Here is a 24,069-nt window from a genome sequence, read left to right on the forward strand (position 1 = left end):
TCTCTCTATTGATTCACTCTCACTAGCCGTATCGTACTAAGAAACTGACATATTAATTATTGAGTTAATGAGCTTCGCAGTTTTAAACCTGGTCGTCGTTCTAGTTTGAAACTCATAAAATATAATTTATAGTTAATCTACGCTCAGTTTCAGGAAACCTGTAAAAAAAGTTATCAAAAAGTAACGATCACAGCTACACGTGCCCGAACCTATCCCGGGAATCGTGTTGAATACAGGTTTTTAATCGTATGTTCAGTATGATAATTATGAGACTAACTCATATAAAAATTTTTATGTCGTATCATTTTATGAACGGAAATGATTTAACCGATGAAGATGATCTGCTGAGTTAAGTCGTTAAATATTATTTAAATTGGGCTTAGCTTTTTGTTCTTTAGTTGTACTTGGTATATAACCTTGTTTCAATTCAAATGAAGCCATTTTTCAGAAATGCTGAACTAAGCAAAAAAAAATCCAGATTAGGCCGAAGTACTATCCAACGGTCGTCTCATATTTTCTTTATTGGGCAAAATTCCGAGCTCCATACATTGCTAATTGACGCACCACAGACCTACATTTGAAAGGTCTCTCTGCACACCTACCAGTTTGGGATGAAAAACCAGTTAGCTTCTAGAAAATCTAGAATCTCCGCTCACCGGCAAACTCGGAGTGCACAATCCAACAACGAAGAACGAGTTCGCTAACCACAGAGGTGCTTGCCGTCGTTTGCGAAGCCTGGGGTCTGACAGTGGAGCCATATCGAGAAAAGCGTGCGTCCGCGCGCCTGCGATGTTGTTTTTGCAAGTTCGCGCTAATTCTGCTAAAGGATACGCTTACAGCGAAACATCGGTAACGCTATACGGCGTTGTGTGTGCTTGATTCCAACGGTATTTCGTTCAATGCCAACCACATTAGTACCTGCGAGTTCTGTGCACATCAAACCCCTTGTCTGTCGCTTTCCACGCAGATCTGGAGAATGGTACCCCTCCGCCATGATGTTCGTCCTATTAGCACGAATACACCCCCTGTGGAAGTCTCACTTGGTGCGGCAACCATAACTGGATTTTTGAAGGACTTCCACATGTTCGGTGCTTTTCCCCACACCGCGTACGGAAAAGCTATTCACCTTTTTCAATAAGTTACGGTACTTGCGAGTCGCCATTCGCCAACGTCGACCAAATAGATAACTGCTGTCACATTTTTTCCATTCTGCCTATTTAGCATTTATTTCCTTAATCATCCTTCTAAGCGAAACATTTTTCTCATTTTACATTTTCAGATAATCTACGAATGCGCTTCCTTGTATCCAATACTTCCGAGAAACGGCGTTTGTAATCTTCCTGTAGAACTAGCCATAGTTAGTCTTAGAGCAACATCGACACAACCAACAGTCAAACGTAAACAGTGAACTATTTTAAATAGTACATAAGAAAATCTTCTGAAATACACACACAAAAATGACGACCGTCAACGAAACAACGTCCTCCAACTATTGGGACTTTCTGTTCACCGAGCTGGCAGACCCGCGGACGAACCACTGGCCGCTGATTTCGTCCCCGGTGCCCGGTCTCACCATCATCGCCAGCTATCTGTACTTCGTGCTCAACTTCGGACCGAAATATATGGCCAACCGGAAGCCGTTCCAGATGCAGAAACTGCTGGTGGTGTACAACTTCCTGCAGGTGCTAGTCAGTGTGTACTTGTTTTTCGAGGTGAGTGTCGCGTCAAACTTTTATTCATAGTTCAAGCCGAATGGTTATATCGATTTGTTTGTGCACTGAAGGTACAGTAGTTGTTCTTGAGACTTTAAAAACATTTCTTCCTATCAGTCACTATAAGTCGATTGAGTGTATAGATCTTCGTGAAAAACCTTCTGGATAAAATCAAAAATGAGCCTTATTAACAATTTTGGCACACTTAACCCCGAAAAGATAATCATATTTTGATTTGCATAAAAGAAATTAAAAATCAAAACAAATTGACTCCCGATTTTTTGTTCATAAATTTTTATGAGTGGTTATTACGGTGTTAACACATCGACAAACAACAAACACCAGAATTTAGGTTTTAATATTCCCTTAATAATTAAAAAAAATGTCGAGAAAAAACAAGCGCACTGTTAGAAAAAATGGGCAATATTGCAAGGTGTCAAATTAACAAAAACTATTTTCTAGGGTTGAAGTTCTGCAAGGAAGTATTCATTGATCATTTAACCTTTACTCCATGCGCATGATAGTATGGGTTCTTCGATTATCTGGTAAAAATTTGATTTCTGATGATAATTTTTATTTAAGGTCAGCTTCCCTCTTTTTAAAAATGTTGGAAAACGGAAGAGGAAGAATGAATATTCGAGCCGTTTTGTGAATATTTTTGATTTTTTGATAGCATATATTTTTAATTTAGCGACAAACAAGACCAGTGATAGTGAGAGTGTCGTCAAAAGGTAAGCCAAATGATTAATAACAACAATAATGTGCTATTTTTCAACGCTCATACAAACGCCGTAACTTGCATTCAAAATATTATGAAAGATATTTCGTTATTCACTTTTCGGTGTTATATATATTTTGGCCTCCCGGATTAGACCTAAAATATATTCGAAATTTGTATCAGCCTTATGCAAATTCCTTAATAGTATCTCAAAAAAAATGTGCACCAAAATAACACTGGTTAAATTTTCGAACATTAAATATATCGAAAAAAAAAACTGAATTTTTTGACCGCCCAAATGACCCAGCAACAAACACGGGTCTGATTATTTTGGATTAGGATCAACTCCCGCAATACTTAATAAAATTTAAGCACTTTGTTTAGAAAATAGGAGGCAGTACGTTCCTGTGAATTTTTGGGTACCTAGCCACCTCGAAAGTGCGTCAAGTCTTGAGGAATTTCAATGAAATTTTCCCATGAACAAACGGAGAAACGACTAATCCGATGAACTATTACTCTGCGTTCTTTGACGCACTTCTCTTTTTTCTTTTGGTTTGAACCGGTTTCAAGTCTTAGAACTCCGATGTTTACTAGATATTCACTACACAAACCACACACACTTGTGCGTGGCCCCAACAACGTTCTTAGTGTTGGCTCCAAAAATGAGAATAAATAACTTTTGTGTTTTTTTTTTCAACCGTTATGTACTCGACCATAAACACTCTTACGTGTCCGTCAGGTTACCCGGGAACCCACAAATTTCAATCCTTGTAAATTTGCAGTTTTTATCCGATTTCGATAATTCTAGCACTAAAAAAATCAGCAACTTATTTACTTTGAAATCAATGTTACCTCTGCAACGAAAATAAGAAACTTTATAAATATTTGAAAAAATCAGATGCAAAGCTCACATTATTTCCGCAGGTCAGTTTGATGGTTTTGGGTTTCCACCGGGGCTTCCAGTGGCCAAAAAAATTATCAAATAATACAAGGTCGAATATAATCCAATCTGGGTACTTTAAGGACCAGGATGTTATCTAGATACCGGAGAACGACCCCCGATGCCAGTTTGGACTCCGAAATGCTGACATCCAGTAACTGCAAGAGAACCTTATTTGTTCGAATACCACGCAAGATCGGTATTTCCGGAATCGGGATAATGCCCACAGACCGTAAGTCAACTCCAGACGCCATTTCGAAATATAAGATGATGATTTCCGGTTTCCGAGAAACAGCCTAAATTGACCAAATTGACTACCTCGTATGAATACTTTCGGAATCTAATTGATACCCAAAAATTTTCTGGAAAAGAACCCAAAAATGTTCGACCACTGGCCAATATGAGTATTTCCGGGATTGAGATGATGTCCAGAGACCGTAAATCAACTTCACACTCCATTTTGAAATTCAAGGTGTTGACTTCCAGTTCGTCTGGTGTCGTTTTGAGGTCTCTGAACATCATTCCTATTTCAAAATATTCATATTAGATGACATTAGGGAAACCGGAAGTCACCATATTGTATTTCGAAATGGCACCAGGGCATGATTCCTGGTACCGGGCCTCACCCCGATCCCGATTATCCCAGTATCCCGATTCCGAAAGTACTCATATGAGGTGCTGAATACATTTCAGCTGTTCCTGGAAACCGGAAGTCACCCCCCTGAACTTCCAAATAGCCTGCAAAGTTGATTTTCAGTCTCTGGACGTTATCCCAATTCTTTAAGTGTGGCTCTTTTCCAGACACCAGAGTCACTATTTTGGAAATTCAAAATGTCCATTAGGGCCGTTTTTCGGTGTCTGGACATCATCCCGATATTCCTCAGTTTTCAAACATATTCCCGGAAAACAGGATTTTCGGGAATGCGAAAATTCTTCCGAGGCACCACTGACACTTTTTTTTGCAACCAGTAGTTTTTTAATCTTTTATTTTTAAACATATTTTTGTTTTCACTTAAAGACCTTGTTCCAACGAATGGCTTGGTTTTACTAAGATTCGAATATACCATCAATCGCTTGTCAAAGCGATCTCTGTAACCTTGCGGCAACGAAGCTCTACGTGATGAGTTACTCAATCTTTTGGTGCCAAAACAAGTAAGACCAAATGTAAATGAAGAATAAACAAATCAAGTCCTGCCCGTTGACCTCCCTTAACTTCATCGTACATAACTGTCACAACTACCACCCCCTCTCTTATTTGTTACAATAAATAACGCAAACTCAACTTCCTCCTCTCCCTTCATGCGTTGTGTACGACGCATAACAGTTAATTGTGTGATTTAATTTGTGCGTGGCCCAGCAGTTTTTCTATGGTATGTTGGTTTAAATCGGGTCCACATCATCTAAACATATAAAAATGCAGCTCTGTCTGTCTGTCTGTCTGTCTGTCTGATTCATATAGGCTTGGAAACTACCGAACCGATCGGCGTGAAATTTTATCTTATTTTATCTCGAGAACAAACCAGGTAAATTAACCAAATTCGGCAGGTGAATGTTTTAGGTGTAACACCCTTCCTTTTTCTTGCATGTCTCCAAATACCATTTCGAAATCCAAGATGGCGACTTCCGGTTTCTGAAAAACAGCGACAAATAACCAAATACCACCCAATATGGGTATTTCCGGAATTGTTATGATGCACTGAAGCCACAAATCGACCTCAGACAACATTTTGAATTGTAAAATGGCGACTTCCGGTGTCTGGAAAACAGCCTAAAATGATCAAATACCACCCAATATGAGCGTTTCTTTAATCAGATTGACGCACGGAGGCCGAAAATTGTTTCCAAATGCCATTTTGAAATCCAATATAGCGACTTCGGTCTCTGAAAACAGCGGCAAACTACCAAATACCACTCAATATGGGAATTTCCGGAATTGCTGTGATGCACTGAAGTCACAAATTGACCTCAGACACCATTATGAATTGTAAGATGGCGATTTCCGGTTTCTAAAAAACTGCCAAAAATGGCCGATTTCCATACAATATGAGTATCTTCGGAACCAGAATGATACACAGGAGCTAGAATCGACCACAGACACCATTTTAAAATCGAAGATGGTGACATCCGGTTTCTAGAAAACAGCCGAAAATGACCAAATAACACCCAATATGGGTGTTCCTTAAACCAGAATGACGCTCAGAGGCCATAAATTGTCTCCAAATGCCATTTTCAAATCCAAGTTGGCGACTTGTGGTTCCTGAAAAATAGCCCAAAGTGATCAAGTACCACCCAATATGAGTATCACCGGATCCAGAATGATGCAAGGAGCTATAAATTGTCCTTAGACACCAGTTTGAATTGAAAAATGGCAACTTCTGGAAAAAGCCGAAAATAACCGAGTACTACTACATATGGATATGTCCGTAATCGAAATGATGTAGCCAAGCATTGACCCTGGACATCATTTTGAATTAGAAGATGACCTTTTTCAGTTTCTTGAAAACAACGAAAATAACTGAATTGACCAATACATATCCGAAATAGAGGTCATGTACAAATGCCAAAATTCGAAGATGTTGTCATTCCGATAAAACCAATCATTTTTAAACGATATAATCCAATCGCAAGGAATCAATGAATTTGAAATGCTTAAAATTATTAAATAAAACATTAAAATAGGCGGGACGAAGTTTGCCGGGTCAGCTAGTGTAATATAAAATTTTCCATTTTACTGAGATATAGAAGCTATTTGCCTGTGCGTAGCCCCAATAGAAATCTTATTGAAAATATTCATACTAGCAAACAGAGAAATTGATAAGGGGCCATCCACATTCCATGTGGACAAATTTTCAATGATTTTGACTCCTCCCCCTCCGCGGACAACTGCCCACATGAATTCTGAACATTTTGTAAGGACCGTGGACATTACACAGACCACCCCCACAGACCACAGTTTCTTAAAAATCAAAGTTGTATTCTCGTTTTAAGCCGTTCGTCATAACTAGAGACAGTGGTAATTCGCGGCAAAAAAGTTGAAAATTCGCGGTTGTCAAAATAGAAAATATTCGAATTTCGCGGTAGTTTCGCGGAACGCTTTTCTTTAGAAAATACTGAATAAAGTGGTTTTTTCTCTGGTAAGAACAAGAAACATTTGTTTTATTTAATTAAATGTATGGTAATTTAACCGCACAATCTATAATTTCTTTGCATTACTAACTAAAAGCACGTGCTGTGTCAAATTATTTTCAGTTATATTGTGGTGTCTGTAGGCACGTATTATTCATGTTATACTGGCTCACGCTGCGTTCCGTATCTATCGAGTTCCGGAAATCGATAAATATTTAATTGCCAACCGGGAAAATTCAGGAGAACATCGATTATTTTAAAAAAGATGCTGACTTGTAGGCCTCCCTCATTCATCTTGAAACTTAGACTTTATGGCTGCACTTTCAGGAATTCTCAGGAATGCAGGTCACCAAGCGCGAAATTCAATTAGGACTGACAAAATCGCGTTGTGAGAGAGCGGTTGTAGTACTGTTCCATGTTATTGGTTGCGTAGACAACGACCTTTCATCGCCATCTGGGTGTCCATTAATCTTTAGCTTTGTCCTTGTTGCTGGTTTTCATGAATTTCGCAGGTTGCAAATCGAAATGTTTCATGATTGTCATAGAATGTTGCTGTTTTTTATTACTTTCGCGGCATTTCGTGGGTTTTTGTGAATTTGTGAAGAGATTATACCTTTTTATTAAAGAAAAGCAGAAAAAGCTCATTATCTTAAATGTGCGTAAAGATTTATTTATCACAGTAAAGTAAAAAACTTTGTATGTAACTTTTGAAAAATGAATTAAAATTTAGAATGAAAAAAATATTGCTTCCCTTCTTGTGATTATTTGTAGACATTTTACGTTGATTATTATGAAATTCCACTAGTCACTAGAGTGGAGCTTCATATCTGCAAGGTTACAAAGTTTGCTTTGCCAATAAGCATGGGTTTATTTTCAAAACGAAACTGTTGTCCAGATTAAAAACAATTATTTAAACCTTCTAGAACCTTATCCATCCATCGCATGTTAGTAAAATGCTTAAAGCGAGGATAAGGGCGATAAAGAAGATAAAGGAATTGTAAATCTAGGTTAATACAAGCACCGTAGCACGCAGCAAGTAACATCTCAATAATTGAACACTGCAAAAATAAAAAAAAAATAAACACAAAAAGTGTAAAGAATCAAAACTGCTGGTCGCAGTGGGGTCCACAAAAAGCTTGGCTTTAAAAATAAAAATCTAATAATCGTTCAATTAAACCATACACATTTGTGCGTGTCCTCAGCAGCTTTCCTATGCTATGCTGGTTCAATCGGGTCCACATCGTGTAGTATAGTATCTTGCATTTTAACTGAGATATACCACACACACACACACCTGTGCGTAGCCTCAACAGCATTTTTATTATAAATATAAATAAAATAAAAGGTGGAAAAAGTATCAGAATCTTAAAATCAGCATCCAATTATCAACAATATTACATGTAGAGCAATCGTTTCATTTTTTACCAAATGTTTCAAGTATTTATAGGTATACGATGTAGAATTTGGAAACAAGCAAAGAGAAAATTGCTTGAAAGAAAAAAACAAATTTCTATCCATAACACTGGGATTTATATTATATTCTAAGTAAGAAATTTGATACCTTTTTGTCCGAGAAAAAAAAAGTGGAAGAGGTTGTTTATAAGAAACGACCGCAAGGTTAACGTAGAATTACGACAGCCTGTCTTATGTCAATATTTTTTTGAAATAGCTTTGGAAATTCACTCAATTAGGGGTAATCATTTTAATGTTGTGAAGCGATATATTTTTCCGTACATGTTCCGTGTATTATTTTTTTTTTTGCTTTAATTAGGTGTGACTAAATTATTTCCAGTTATACCATTCTACAACGTTCGAAAAAAAATACATCTCATTCATTCTGGCTCGCATGCTTGTCATTCTCCTCAGTATGTGAAAGGAGAGGAGAAAAAACTCTTCAAATATTCATTTGTGTTCTTCAAATTTCAGTTGTTCCATTTAATATCCGATGAAATGTCTGTTTATTATCTGATGAAGCTCTTGTATAGGCCAAATGATGCATTCCCAATTTACTAGGTCCATAACTCTGCCGACCGTGCTTGGGAAAGCGCAGATGCATCTACCGCTCAGGCTGTCACTATACTGCTATTGGTACCAAAAGCTAATAACTCTTCAAATAAGTGTTTTATTTGTTCTCAAAAGAACAATTGTTCAATTCAAAATCGGATTTACGCAATCGCATATCTGTAATATTACCGACCAGTGTGTCGAACAGTTGACATTTCTGCATGACACCGTATCGAAAAGTACTGTTGCCTCACTCGCAGACTTCGACAGCAGCGTTCAACTGTACGCTTCTTTATTTGAGAGAATCGTGTGACGAGAAGCCAACACGGGTGGTTAACGATTCTCTTTTGTGTCGATCTTCGGCCCGGGCGACATCTCGACTGTCGCACTCTCCGAATGACAATAAATAGCAATAACGCGACAGTTTAGAACAGCAATATAATGGAAAATATATAATTTCTGTATTCTGCCGAAGAATATCATCAATCGTGTAAACAGCAGAATATCAGTGCGTCTTGAACTGTCCTACAGGTCAGACGCTTTTCCGGTTGCTTGTGGACTGGTCTTTGACTGCCTATAGCTTCAAAGTTTGTGTTTTGTCAGTGTGTCTTTTAAAGACTACCTGAAAGTTATTTCCCATCAGACTTTCTCAAGACTACCTACTTTTGAATTTAACATTTGTTTTAACTTTTTTCGTATCACCTGAAATGGCTGGACGGAAAAAGAAACCTCGCATCGCTGCGGGGAGGAAAAGAGAGGCATCTCTTTCTGACACTTCGAGTGTCTGTAGTGACAATCCATTTGATATTTTGCCTGAGCAAGAAGCTGGTGAAATGGAAGTTGCCAATAATGAAACTATACAAAATATAAAATCTTTAAAAAAGGAGAAAGTTCCACCTATTGTGGTAACTATTTCTTCTGAATTTAATATATTCAAAAAGGAACTTTCAACGTTTGTTTCTGACGTTAAAGTTACCTATCAAATTGGCCGTAGAGGTGAATGCCGCTTATTAGCCGACTCAGTAAAGGGTCGTGATCGTCTTGTCCAGTATTTAACTGACAAGATGTACAAATTTTTTACATATGACACCAAGAACGCCAAGCCGTTCAAGGTTGTCTTGAAAGGTCTCACCAACGATCAAACCGTTGATGAAATCAAACTTACTTTAACAGAATTACTTGGCATAGCCCCTACCCAAGTAATTCTAATGAAACAAAGATCACGAGGCGAAAACAGTCAGAGAGCTGGAATTTCCCTTGTTAATTATTTAATTCATTTTAACCGCAATGAGGTTAACAACTTAAAATTTTTTGAAAAAGCACATGCTTTGTATAATGTGCGTGTAAAGTGGGAAATTTATAGGAAGTATGGCGGAGGTGAAAAGCATATCACCCAATGCCGTACTTGCCAACGTTTTGGCCATGGTTCCAAATTCTGTAACATGGACCAAAAATGTCTTAATTATGGAGACTCTTCTCACAAAAAGGACACATGTCCTGTGAAAGAGAGTAAAAATTTTCGCTGTGCGAATTGTAACGGCAACCATATGTCAAATTTTTATCAATGCCCAGTCCGTTTAGCAATTGTTAAGGCAAGGCAAGGTAAACAAAATTCAATTTCTCAATTAAAACCAACTTCAAAACAAAATTCTCCAAGCGTACCAGTGACGCATAGTGTACCTACTCCTTTGCATACCCGTTTAACTTATGCACAGGTTACAGGTAGTTCGAACATTATACCGCCTAGTGTTGGTAGTTCGAAAATGACCGTTAATATGGGTAAGCAAAACACGCTAGAAAATAATTGTACACCTGTTACTCCAGCTAATATTGCTGCCGAAAATATTTTTTCTAATGTCAACTGCCTGGGGCCTATTACGGCAGGTAAACTTTCTTTTTTGCAACAGGCAATGTTCGATCTTATGAACGCCATGTTGCAGGCAAAATCAATGTTTGAAGCCATTCAAATAGGCACAAATTTTACTATTAAAATTGTTTCTAATTTAAAATTTAGCAATGATTTTAAATAAAACAATTAAAATATTAAATTGGAATGCTCGCTCATTGAAGGCCAATGAGAATGAGCTTTTTAATTTTTTAACAGTAAATAATGTGCATATTGCAATTATTACTGAAACATTTTTGAAACCTAACATAAAATTAAAATATGATCCCAATTAGGTGGTTCATAGATATGATAGGATTCAGGGTTCCGGCGGTGGAGTTGCAATTGTTATTCATCGCCGAATCAAACATCGTGCTCTTCCCCATCTTGAGACGAAAGTTATTGAAACTTTGGGAATTGAAGTTCAAACTGAACTTGGGATTTTATTTATTGCCGCAGCATATTTACCATTTCAATGCACACGCGAGCTCAAAAATTATTTTATAGGTGATTTACAAAAACTCACCAGAAATCGTTCGAAATTTTTCATAATCGGCGATTTTAACGCTAAACATCGTTCATGGAATAATTCTCAAAGTAATTCCAATGGCAAAATTTTATTCAATGATTGTTCTTCAGGATACTATTCTATTTTGTCTCCGAATAGTCCTACATGCTTTTCTTCTGTAAGAAACCCTTCAACAATTGATTTGGTGCTAACAGATCAAAGTCATGTATGTAGTAATTTGATCACACATGCTGACTTTGATTCTGACCATCTTCCAAAAACTTTTTCTTTATCACATGAATCAGTTTTAAACCCTATGAGCTCTGTTTTTAATTATAACAAGGCTAATTGGGAAAGATACAAAACTCATATTGAGAGAAATTTCAATAATGAGCTTGATTTGCAAAACGAAGTGAATATTGATTCCGCTTTGGAAGCATTAAAATGTGCAATTGTTGATGCCAGGAATTATTCTGTTCCAAAGGCTCAAGTGAAATTTGATTCATCAATAATTGACGAAAACCTTCAACTTCTAATTCGTTTGAAAAATGTCCGCAGACGTCAATATCAACGTTCTCGTGACCCTGTTTTTAAAACTATTTATAAAGATTTACAGAAAGAGATTAAACATAGATTTACTCTTCTGAGAAATCAAAATTTTGAGACTAAAGTTGAAAAATTGAAACCATATTCAAAACCATTTTGGAAGCTGTCGAAGATTCTTAAGAAACCTTCAAAGCCTATTCCAGTTTTAAAAGATGGTGAACGTTTTCTTGTATCCAATGAACAAAAGGCTCAAAGACTTGCTCAGCAGTTTGAGAGTGTTCATAACTCAAATTTGAATTTTGTGAAATAATTGAAACTAACTTGAATGAGATTAAATCAATTATTAAAAATTTCTAAAATATGAAAGCACTTGGTGACGATGGAATCTTTAATATACTAATCAAACATCTCCCTGAGAGCACAATGGAATTTTTAGTGAAAATTTTCAATTGCTGCTTCAAAATTGCATATTTTCCCAAATTATGGAAAAATGCAAAAATTACTCCCATTTTAAAACCGGATAAGAACCCAGCTGAAGTTTCAAGTTATCGACCAATCAGTTTGCTTTCTTAAATAAGTAAACTGTTTGAGAGAATTATTCTTAACAGAATGATGTCACACATCAACGAAAATTCAATTTTTGCAAATGAACAGTTTGGATTTCGCCATGGGCATTCCACAACTCATCAATTGCTCAGAGTTACTAATATGATACGAGCTAACAAATCTGAAGGTTATTCCACTGGAGCTGCTCTTTTAGACATAGAAAAAGCATTCGACAGTGTTTGGCATAAAGGTTTGATTGCGAAATTGCAAACTTTTAATTTTCCAATTTTCCTAATCAAAATTTTAAAAAATTATCTTACTGATCGAACTCTGCAGGTTGTCTATCAGAATTCAAAATCTGATAGATTTCCTGTCAGAGCAGGTGTACCTCAAGGTTCAGTCTTGGGTCCAGTCCTGTACAACATATTCACTTCAGATCTTCCTGATTTGCCTCCAGGATGCACAAAGTCATTGTTCTGCGATGACACAAGCATTTCCGTAAAAGGAAAAAGTCTTCGTGTCATATGCAGTCGATTGCAGAAAAGTTTAGATATTTTTTCTTCCTACTTGCAAAAGTGGAAAATCTCTCCCAATGCTTCTAAAACTCAAATGATAATTTTTCCGCATAAGCTTAGGGCTTCTTTCCTCAAGCCAAACAATAATCACGTTGTCAAGATGAATGGGGTTATTTTAAGTTGGTCCGACAAGGTTAAGTACTTGGGACTAATTTATGATAAAAAACTTATTTTCAAAGTGCATATTGAGAGTATACAAGCCAAGTGCATCAAATATACGAGATGTTTATATCCTCTTATTAACAGGAATTCTAAACTTTGTTTAAAGAACAAACTTTTGATTTACAAACAAATTTTTAGACCAGCAATGCTTACCGATCTGGTCAAGTTGCTGTTCAACAAGGAAGAAAACGCTCCAAAGGATTCAGAATAAAATTCTGAAAATGATTTTGAAGCGTCCTCCTTGGTTTGGTACACTCGAATTACATAGACTTATTGGTGTTGAACCATTAGAAGCTATGTCAAATAAAATTATTAACAATTTTCGACAAAAATCGTTGCAATCCTCAATTGCTACGATAAGCTCTCTTTATAGCCAATAAGTTAGCAATTAAGTTAGTTGTAAGTTTACTTCCCCTTTTCTGACAAGTAGGTTTAAATCCCTACGAACGATAAGTCCTGATTGCGAAAGCAAACAAATCCTAATAATGAAAATTACAAATTTCTAACAGTGTTGAGAAGTCACCATTTGTGGTTGGACACACATACTCATTATTTACTAATATTTATCATAAATACTTAAGCTACTAACAAATAAAAAAAAAAAAATCAATCGTGTAAACCAGAAGATTTGAATCTTAATAACTTCGTCGTTAGTTTGGATCTAAACTGGTTGTAACTTGAAACACGAATGCTTGTGAAAGCTACATATATTTTAGAGCAAAGTAATATTTAAGTTAGCAGCCGTTCGTGCTGAATCGCGTACATGAAAAAGTTACAAGTACGACACAACATATACGATAGAATACCACCCGTGACCCGGTATTATATTTATTTTATTATTTCTGTTTTTTGTTAATACAAAGAAGTCAGAAAATCTATGTGTTTTAATATTTATCTATAAATCATTCATTTGATCAAACTAATTAAGTATCTAAGCATAATTCAACTAGAGTTTTAAGTGGCGTGAATCTTTGGGTATGAATATCGAAAGCTTTAGAAAAAATACAGAAAAATTTCATATAGTTAAATGTCACATCCTCTCATGTTACAAATTAGGGGAACAGTCTTTTCGATAAGCTCGTTGTTAAGCTTGACCAGTAGTATGCACTCTATCGTTAAAATTTTCAAGCTTAGTCCCAAGCTGTGATCTAAGTTCGTATATTGATGATGATAGATGATGCCATGCAGCATCATTGAAGGGGAATGGGTTAGCTTGTGAACTTTTTCTTTCAAAAAGAGTTCGCTGTAGGTAAAATTTTATTTAAATTAAGCATTTGACATTCAAATGAAGAGCAGTACAATAAACGCATGAATCTTACAAATTCAATAAACATTCGCGGACCCGAATAAAAAATCAATGCTAAGTAAATTGTATCCACCTCAATTCGTAATAAATGCCATATATAGCACAGAGAGCTACAGGCAATGACACTGGGCCAGAGATTGTCTTCACAATGACTACAATATGAATACAAGTGAGAGAGAGAATTGTTGTTCATGCTGAATTCGTGACAAAAAGCAAGAGATAACAGCAGAACGTATGATACCTCGAGAGCGGCTACTGTCGCGTAGCGTTTCATTCCACAATGGCAATCACAAAATCTTGCTGCTGTCGTGTGAATGCTGTCGCGTACCAGTACAATTCTCTACCCTGTTACCGACAATAATATTGTTCTGAACAAAATGATACAACTTTCCCATTAGGCCTCTGCCATAATAGACGCGAAAAGCGACGCGGACCGATTCGCTCGTCTGTAGGTTAATGTACAGCCATCAGTAGAGCGATACATTACCCTACGGCCGAGCGAATCGGTTCGTGCCGCTTTTCGCGTCTACTATGGCAGAGGCCTTAGAGAAAGTTGCTGGCTGATGTATTCACTTCATGCAAGCCTGCTGCTGATGCTTCCCGCTACCACACTGAAACAGCATTTTAGTGAAGGGAGTGTCGTTGCATCAGCTGACCTTGCTGCTATCGTTGCTAATATACTCGCTGCAACTGCTACGCTATGCATAGCCATGCCACAGTTGTGGCCGCTATACGCTGCCATTGGTATCCGCTGTACCTGCATCTGCTGGCCCAGCTGCTATCGATGCTGAGATCCGCTGAAACTGCTACGCTTATCCGCAGCCATGCCACAGTTGTGGCCGCTATCCGCTATCGATGGTACTCACTGCACTGCTCCCGCTGCTGCTAAGGGAGGACTGCTGTTGTCGCTGTCCAGAACTATTATGAGCGGCTTCGACTAAAACAGGCTCTTATATAGGGATGAAAATAGGAATGAATTATTTTTCGTACGTGGTGGAATGATATAACTTGAAAAATATATGTGACTTCACTCTGGCTCAGAGCGGTCATTTGATAAGCTCCACCTCTTTTTTCAGTTTCTTAAGTTTTTCCTCAGTTTCGTAGCACGGATGTACAAAAATGATTTCTTGTGGACATTCTGTCGAGCCGGACCGATAGCACTCTCATTGAAGCAACAAAATAACATGTTTTGTGTCGTGTTGCGCAGCTTGGTAAAAGAGAATGTTCCCGTCCCCGTGTCGCATGGAAGCGGATTATTGCGTGTTTGATATTGCCAATGGTAGACATGAGCTGCTGTGATGTTAAACTTTAACCGTCTTCTACAAGACGTTACATCCTTGTTAATGAAGAGTTGTGAATTTTCTAAAATAGACTCAGCATCGTGAGCAGAACGTGCTGACTGCTGTACATTTGCAGCAGCATTAAACCTCAGTTGCAGTTTATTGATAACCATTCAATATGCTCTTCGGAATACATTTAGTAGCTTAGAAAAAGGCCGATTGCTGCAATTGCAATTTTCATTCAATTATTACATAAATGCTTCATAGTCAGATAGCGTGCAATATCCGCTCTGACACAATAATTGTTTCGAATGTTGTGGAATGAAATAACTTGAAAAATATGTGTGACTTGATCATTTCCAGTTATACCATACTACAACGTTCGAAAAAAAAATACATCTCTTCATTCTGGCTCAGAGCGATCATTTGATAAGCTCCACCTCTTTTTTCAGTTTCTAAAGTTTTTCCTCAGTTTCGTAGCACGTTTGCACAAAAATGATTTCTTGTGGACATTCTGTCGAGCCGGACCGATAGCACTCTCATTGAAGCAACAAATTAACATGTGTTGTGTCGTGTTGCGCAGCTTGGTTGAAGAAAATGTTCCCGTCCCCGTGTCGTATGAAAGCAGATTATTGCGTGTTTGACATTGCCGATGGTAGACATGAGTATGAAGGTCAAAATTCTGCTGAGGTATCAAAATATAACCGTTTTAATTCAAGACGCAAGAGCGTAAGTGCTGCATTTCTGTTATCTGCTGCCACCCAGCACGAGAACAAGTATAAATTATAACCGGTCCTTCTCAGGGCCACCAACACGTTCTTGAGGCAATTTTGAATTTTTCCTCGCTTGCAAATGCTGAAATTCGCGGTTTTCCGTCTGTTAAGCAGGTATTAGACGAAGGAAATATTTGCTATTTTTCAATACAGATTTAATTTTGTGCAAATAAAAATCGTACCAAAAATAGCAAATATTTGCTTCGTCTAATACCTGCTTTACACACGATGAAAAATTTTAACTACTTCAATCACATAGTTGAAGAGCATCAAAAGGTGCTATTATATTTCACAACAGTAACAACACTGGCAAGTTTGTTCAATTATCATCATTCCGGATAACCATTCGCCGATGATCCTAGATCTCCCGTTTTCTCTAGTAGAATTGCCTGCCATTTCCAAAAATTCTGCAGCTACCGAAAATTCCATAACAGCCGCCAGATAGACAGGTGCTTAAGTATCAACGCGCCCAGAACGATCAGCCAGAAATTGAAACCCGGCTTTTCTTTCTTCTTCACGATCAGCAACCAACGTCCGTGTGGTATCGGCACAATCATGGAATGAATTATACTTAAAACACAAAGCGCGCATTCTTAGTCAACTAGGTATATTCTGTCGACCTTGTTAGGGAAGGAAGCATTGTGCGACCAATCAGAGGTCGACATTTGTGTTTCGACAAGGCTTGACAATTTTCAATAGTACAATCGTTCGAACAATCAGATTACAACTTTCTGCATTTGGACGGGTGCTTGGTTGATTTTCCAATCGAGTACTGCAAAAATGACGAAAACCGGTTGGAAACTGACTGAGCTTAAAACGGTTGAAAATGGACAATTTTTGTGACGCTCTCTATGTTTTTGGTTTTTGAAGTTGGATCCCTGTAATGAAATTGGTCCCCTGCATGGTGCCCCTGTTGCCGTAAGTCGTAATTCTACGTCAAAAGAAAAGCGTGCTTTGACGTAGAATTACGTCTTATTTTCTGGGGCAGGGGTGCAAATTAAAATACCGAGAACATCGAGAGCGTCACGAAAGTTGTCCAATTTCGAATGTCAATAACTCAGCCAGTTTTCAACGGATTTCCTTCATTCTTGCAGCAATCGATCAGAAAATCAGCTACACGTCCACCGAAGTTAAGAAAATTGTGATGTTGTGATCCCTTTCTACTATTGAACAATGTAGAATCTTGTTTAAACGCAGATTAATACCAATCAGAGCTAAAAACAAGGTCAAATACCATCGAATAGAGATACTATTGGAAACGAAAAGATGCCTAGAGGCCAGAAATCGACCCCAGACGTCTTTTTGATTTCCAAGATGGAGCTTAAAATTGCCGAATACCACCCAATATGGATATTTTCGGAATCGAGATTATGCCAAAAGACCGGAAATCTACTTTGGACGCTATTTTGAGTTTAAAAATGATGACATGAAGTTACTGGTAAACAGCGCAAAATGACCGAATACCATTCAATAAGAGTACTTTCGGAAACTAATTGAAAACCGGAGACCCAAAATCAACCTTAGACGCAATTTTGAAATCCATAGTTGCAACCAAACCAAAAACTACCTAATATGGGTATTTCCGGAAACAGAATGATACCCAGAATCCGAAGATCGACTCCAGTCGCAACTTTGAAGTTCAAGGTGCTCTACCAATAACTGTGTACCAGCAACTCTCAATATTATTTTCGAATGACTTCAAGCCAATTAACGCTTCTCTTCAGAGTGACTAATGATAGAAAAAAAAGCTGAACCAGAATTAAACCGATAAAATAATGAGTTAAGAGTTATTGTGAGTCCGTTTGTTTTTATTTTTCGAGAATTCTTTTTTATATAATTTAGTTTATAAATTTTCATTAATTTTTTATTTCGGCAAGATAAAAACGTCCAAGGACTGACGACGATAATTAATGAACGTTTGAAAAAACGATGAAAAAAGCGCTTGAATAAATTTTCTGTAGTAGTAATTACGGCCCAGTCATTCGCTCAAAGCTCTATGAAAATATTGAAAAATGTTCTCAATGAGTTCAACTTTAAAAAAGAAAAAATGTTCTCTGTCTCTACTGTCAAATCTCTTAATTTTTCTTTTTTTGTGACGTCACATTGCAATGATCTAGTTGTCAAGCAGTTGGACAGGACGGAGCACGGAGTACTGTGGGGCAACGTGACCAATAAAATCGCCAGTGTTACATACGTCTTACTATTTATGATACTTGAATGAATTTCATACGTTCACTTCTTTTGCTTGAGATAAAATAAATGTTATTTTTTTACGTTTTAAAATTAAAATTTTCGTTACTTGTATTTTGCCGTGTATGTTTGTCACAGTGCAATTTCATTCGTTTTCAGTCCCCTCAATCCCACAAAAACTGTGACAAAACGTGTATAAAAATGCTTGGCTATTAATTTTAAGTTGGATTGAGTTTTTATTGCGCCAACTGTAGAATAGATTGATTTCTTCCTGGAATTCTTCCGCGTTGATGGTCTCTATGAAGAGTATCAAGTCGTCTGCGTAAATTAGTATAGTTATTTTTCAGGTGTGAAGTAAATGTCATGTCAAAGGTTTACTTTGAAAGCATTCGATTCGTTAACGATTGGTCATATATACCTAGAGCTAACCAGAAGTTTGGGGTCCATTCTTATTTCTTGACGCTTGAAGAGATATTATGGTATTTCGATTGTGTCAAATGCCGTGCTGTAGTCAGTGTAGTCGTAAAGGATGGCTTCCTGGTCACAATTTTTTTTAGTTCAAAGTTGGCAACAATTTTGTATATAGATATTTTTTAATTTTTCTTATGTAGCAAAATCAAATTGAAGAACTTAACCTCAAAGAAGCAACTGATGCTGGTTATTAGAAGTTCAAGTTTTAACCTTTCTCCTAGTTTTTTCTTAAACGTGAATGATGTTGGTATGCAAGGTGAAATAAAATTGCATCTTTTAGTTAAAACCTAAATTAATCCACCTAGCGGTCAGACCCAGCCTTTCTCATTCAATTTTTTATTTGTAAAAATAGATTTACATGAACGCTTCAATCCAATTAATGTATATTCACTCTTTAGGTTCTAAAATATTGATGTTGTAATCTTTACATATAAAAATGCAGTCAAGTCTGTCTGTCTGCCTAATCTATATAGGCCCGAAAACTACCGAACCGATCGACGTGAAAATTTGTATGTAGGGGTTTTTGGTGCCGATAAAGGTTCATATAATAGTTTGAGACCCCTCTCTCTTCTGGAAGGGAGGGGTCCCATACAAATGAAACATAAATTTCTGCACAACTTAAAAACAAACCGAGCGAATGAAACCGAATTTGGCATGTGGATGTTTTAAGAGGTAACTAATATGTCCATAATAGTTGGATGAAACACAAATTTGTGCACATCTCGAGAACTAATCAACCAAATGGAAAAAAATTTGGCAGGTAAGTTTTTTTAGTGGTAACAAATATGTACATAATGGTTTGAAACCCAACTCCCTCTTCTATAAGGGAGAGATCCCATGAAAATGAAACACAAATTTCGCACAGCTCAAGAACCAATCAAGAAAATACAACCAAATTTGGTATGTGAATGTTTTTAGAGGTAACAAATATGTCCATAATGGTTTGACGCCCCTCCCTCTTCTGGAAGTACATGTTTCTTCACAAATTTTTGCACATCTCGCGAACTAATTAACTAAATGGAACCATATTGGCAGGTGAATGTTTTTAGTGGTAACAAATATGTTCCATAATCGACCTCAGACAACATTTTGGATTGTAAGATGGCAACTTCCGGTTTCTGGAAAACAGCCAAAAATGCCCGATTTCCACCCAATTTAATAATATCCGGATCTAGAATAATACACAGGAGCACAATAATACACAGGAAAACCGACCACAGATAGCATTTTAAATTCTAAGATGGCGACTTCCGGTTTCTGAAAACAGCAGAAAATGACCAAATACCACCCAATATGAGTTTTTCTTTAACCAGTATGCCGTTCAAAATCCAGAAATTGTCTCCAAATGCCATTATGAAATCCAAAATGACGACTTCCGGTGTCGGAAAAACAGCGGCAAATGACCAAATACCACCTAATATGGGTATTTCCGGAACCGTAATGATGCACTGGAGTCACAAATCGACTTCAGACAACATGTTGAATTGTAAGATGGCAACTTTCGGTTTCTGGAAAACAGCCTGAAATGGACGATTCCCATTAAATATTAGTATTTCTGGAACCAGAAAGATGCACAGAAGCTGAAAATTGATCACAGACACAATCTTAAATTTCAAGATGGTGACTTCCGGTGTCTGGCAAACAGCCGGAAATGACCAAATACCATTCAATATGAATGTTTTCGGAACCAGAATTACGCCCAGATGACAGAAATTGATTTCACAGGCAATTTTAAAGTCCAAATTGACGACTTTCGGCTTCTGAAAAACAGTCCAAAGTGACCAAATATCACCCAATATGAGTTGTTCTTTAACCAGTATCCTAAATACCATTTTGAAATCCAAGATGGCGACTACCGGTTTGTGAAAACAGCCGAAAATAAACAAATACTATCCAATATGAGTATCTCTGGAACCAGAATGATGCAAGGAGCTAACAATTGACCTCAGGCACCATTTTGAATTGCTAAATGGCAACTTATAGGCAACAGTCGGAAATGACCGAATAATACTCAATATGGATATTTCCGTTAACGTGATGATGCATAGAAACCAAACATTGACCCTGGACACTATTTTGAATTTGAAGACGACCACTTTCAGTTTCTGGAAAACAACTAAAAATACCTCCCAATATGGGTATTTCCGGTGTCAGATTGATGCCAGAAAGTCTGCTGATAATGACAGAATACCACCCAATATGAATATATATTCAGAATTAAGGCGATGTACAGAAGCCGAAAGACGAGGATGTTGTCATTTCGATAAAACCAATCATTTCAAACGATTTGTTATTTGACTTTGATCATATCTTATGGCCGATTCGTCGTGCATTTGCAGACTTCAAACAAACCGCAAGGAATCAATGAACTTGGAACGTTCAAATAGTACGACATCACATTTAAATTATGTTGAGGCCACATATATCGATCATAGCAGGTATAGTTTTAAATAGTCTTTGAATTTCTCTTCTTTCCATAACTTTTGAGCCACATATCAAATTGTTATGAAGTTTGTTATTTGCAAGTTTGAGAGATGACTTGTTCGTATGACACTAGCTATGTTCAAATAAGTCATGTAATCTTTGAGATAATAGACTTTCGTTGTTTTATTAACAATTTAATACATAACGGTTGCTTAAGTTCGATTATAATCAAATGAAATGGGAACGTGTAGGGCAGCCAAACTTTGAATCCACGTGTTCAATCATAATTCATCAGTTAACCCTTAACTAGCCCGCTCATCTGATAAGAATAATCAAATTGGTTGTGTAGTTTCTGAGATAATGAAGTTTCGTGATTTTCACAAGTCGGCACATTACAAATGAAGTTACAGTTCGATTACAGTAAAATTCAATAGGGTCTTCTGAGGCAGCTAGATCATTCATTTGACACAAATTTTGTGGAAATTGGGTCGGCCACCTCTGAGAAAAGTGAGTGAGTCAGTCGATAGCAACCTCTCGTCGCGATCGGTAGTTGTTTTCTTAAGCTCCAAGCGTCGTATTGTAAAACAAAGGGAAGATAAATGACCTTTGTTCTATTGTTCTGAAATAATTGGTCACGAGGCATCATAATTTGGTCCTATATAGCAAATAACACCGAATTTGGTGATTCTAGACAGCTGACACTGGTTTAACTAAGTTATCGAAGAGGAATTATCGGATTTCGTGGGAGTAAGCAGAATAGTAGTGTTGTCGAGCTCGGCTCGTACCGCCATTGCTGCAATCTGAAAACACGTGGCTTGCAAGTGCATAATTATCGTAGTTTCTGTGGCTGATTTGTCATCGTTTAAGAAACAAATTATCATAGCGTGCATTCGGTCCGATACACCCGACAATGGCGTCGGGTGTGCATAACTTCCTAGACCCTGGTGGGGGTTCAGGTAACAAAATCGATGGATCTCATACGGGGAGGACAATCCCCAGTTTGATGGATCCTAGAAACGAATGTGGTCGACTCTCTATTCTTCGCCTTTAGCGGATGGAGAGGTCCTGCATTGAAAAAAGTGTTAACGGCAGAATTGAAGGTGCGTTTACAGAAAACCAGGGAAAAATGTATGCTTTGAAAGTTCGCAATGAAAAACAGGTTGAAAAGTACTTAAATTGAATACGTTACTTGATGGAACAAAGGTAAAAATTAGTCATCACCCCAATCTTAATAAAGCCCGATTCGTTGTCAGTTGCAAAGAAGTCATTGACATTCCCGAAGAAGAGTTAATAGACTATCTTAAGCCTTATGGCATCACTGATGTTAGAAGAATCGCCAAGAAAAGCGGGTTATTGCGTGAAATCACAAGTACAATCATTGCGACAATCAGCGGTACAACGATTCCTGAATACATTGAATTCGGATATGTGAGATGCAAGACAAGACCTTACTACCCAAGCCCCATGCAATGCTTTCAGTGCTGGACATTTGGCCACACTCGAATGCGATGCCAGCAGACTCAAGCAAAATGCGGGAACTGTTCTCAGATACATACTTTAGATGATGAGATCAAATGTTATCAATTAGCATTCTGCAGTAGATGTAACTCCGATTTCCACGCACTATCAAGTAAACAATGTCCCACCTATATTACGGAAAAGGAAATACAACACATTAAGGTAGACTCGGGAGTTTCATACCCGATGGCCAGAAAATGATAGAATCTCGTAAAAACACACGCTCGTTCACTGGAGTAGCAACCGCTGGAAAAGAACAACAATTTTCCAACCTAATATTAGAGCTCGAGAAGTTAAAAATAGAAATTATTAATAAAGATCGCAGAATTAGTCAACTAGAATCGTCATCTAGTACGACAAATAGGATGGAACTCATACAGAAGCATGGCACTATCGAAGACCTGGTAGCTGAGAACATACAACTCAAAGCGAAGGAAAACAAGAAAGATCACGAAATCAGTGTTTTAAGAAAAATTCTCTAAGAAAGTAAAAACACGCAACAAATGGAAAAACCTGAACAACAAATTCCTGAAGAAAACTTCTCGTCAACCAAACAAATTACCAAGTTATCTTCAAAACAACAGCAACCTAAACAACAAAAACCTAAGAAGAAAGCTGAGGAACGACATTCCAGCATTATCACAAACGCTATTAATGAAATGCACACTAAAAGAAATATGCAGATAGAAACTAGAAACACTAAAGCCAAAATTACCCGCTTAGGAAGTAGAGAATTTCTTAGCGAGTTTCTCTCCGACACATCTGATGACTCAATAAATAAGGACAACGCCGAACATCTCGATGCTATTCCGATGGTAACGTAACTCACTAATCTGCACAAAGTTTTGCTTTTCTTTTTTTTTAGGGGAAGCTTTTATTATTCAGCTGTTACATCTCATGATATGACCTCGCACTCACCCAATCATCTTTTAATGGATCCTTTATGCTCTAGAAATCATAATTATGATCATGTTTCTGACGGTGCTTCCGCTAGAGCTCAGACCAGTTCTGAAAACGACAGAACTTGCAATATTCACGATTCAATTGTCTCATGTAGTAATTCTATTGAAAACATTCTAGCATTGCAATGGAACGCAAACGGGTTGTTCAACCAGTGGAACGATTTACAAATGTTAACACTAAATAAACCACGTGTCCTAGCTATACAAGAAACCCACTTTCGAAAGGATATAAACCTGTCGCAATGGATGGGTAGTCGTTACAAGTGGTTGCAAAGGCACGGATCGAACAAATATCAATCAATTGCTTTAGCTGTAAGAAACGATCAACCATTTACAGAAATTGATATCGATAGTCCCCTACTTTCAATCGCTGTTCGATTACTAGGAACAATACAAATAACAATTGTCAACATCTACATACCC

The 24,069-nt window shown here is 37.3% G+C and overlaps 1 protein-coding gene across 1 annotated transcript in view; it reads left to right on the plus strand.

Moving 5' to 3' along the window:
- Window positions 1-24,069, plus strand: part of LOC129729416 (elongation of very long chain fatty acids protein AAEL008004-like) — a 96,179-nt gene that overhangs the window by 64,955 nt on the left and 7,155 nt on the right. Inside the window, exon 2 of the mRNA XM_055687974.1 lies at window positions 1,280-1,712. Coding sequence (XP_055543949.1) covers window positions 1,458-1,712 — 255 coding nt within the window. The 5' untranslated portion in view covers window positions 1,280-1,457. The remainder of the gene's footprint in view (window positions 1-1,279; window positions 1,713-24,069) is intronic.

Source organism: Wyeomyia smithii, chromosome 3 (genome assembly GCF_029784165.1).
Source record: "Wyeomyia smithii strain HCP4-BCI-WySm-NY-G18 chromosome 3, ASM2978416v1, whole genome shotgun sequence".
NCBI classification, from domain to species: Eukaryota; Metazoa; Arthropoda; class Insecta; order Diptera; family Culicidae; genus Wyeomyia; species Wyeomyia smithii.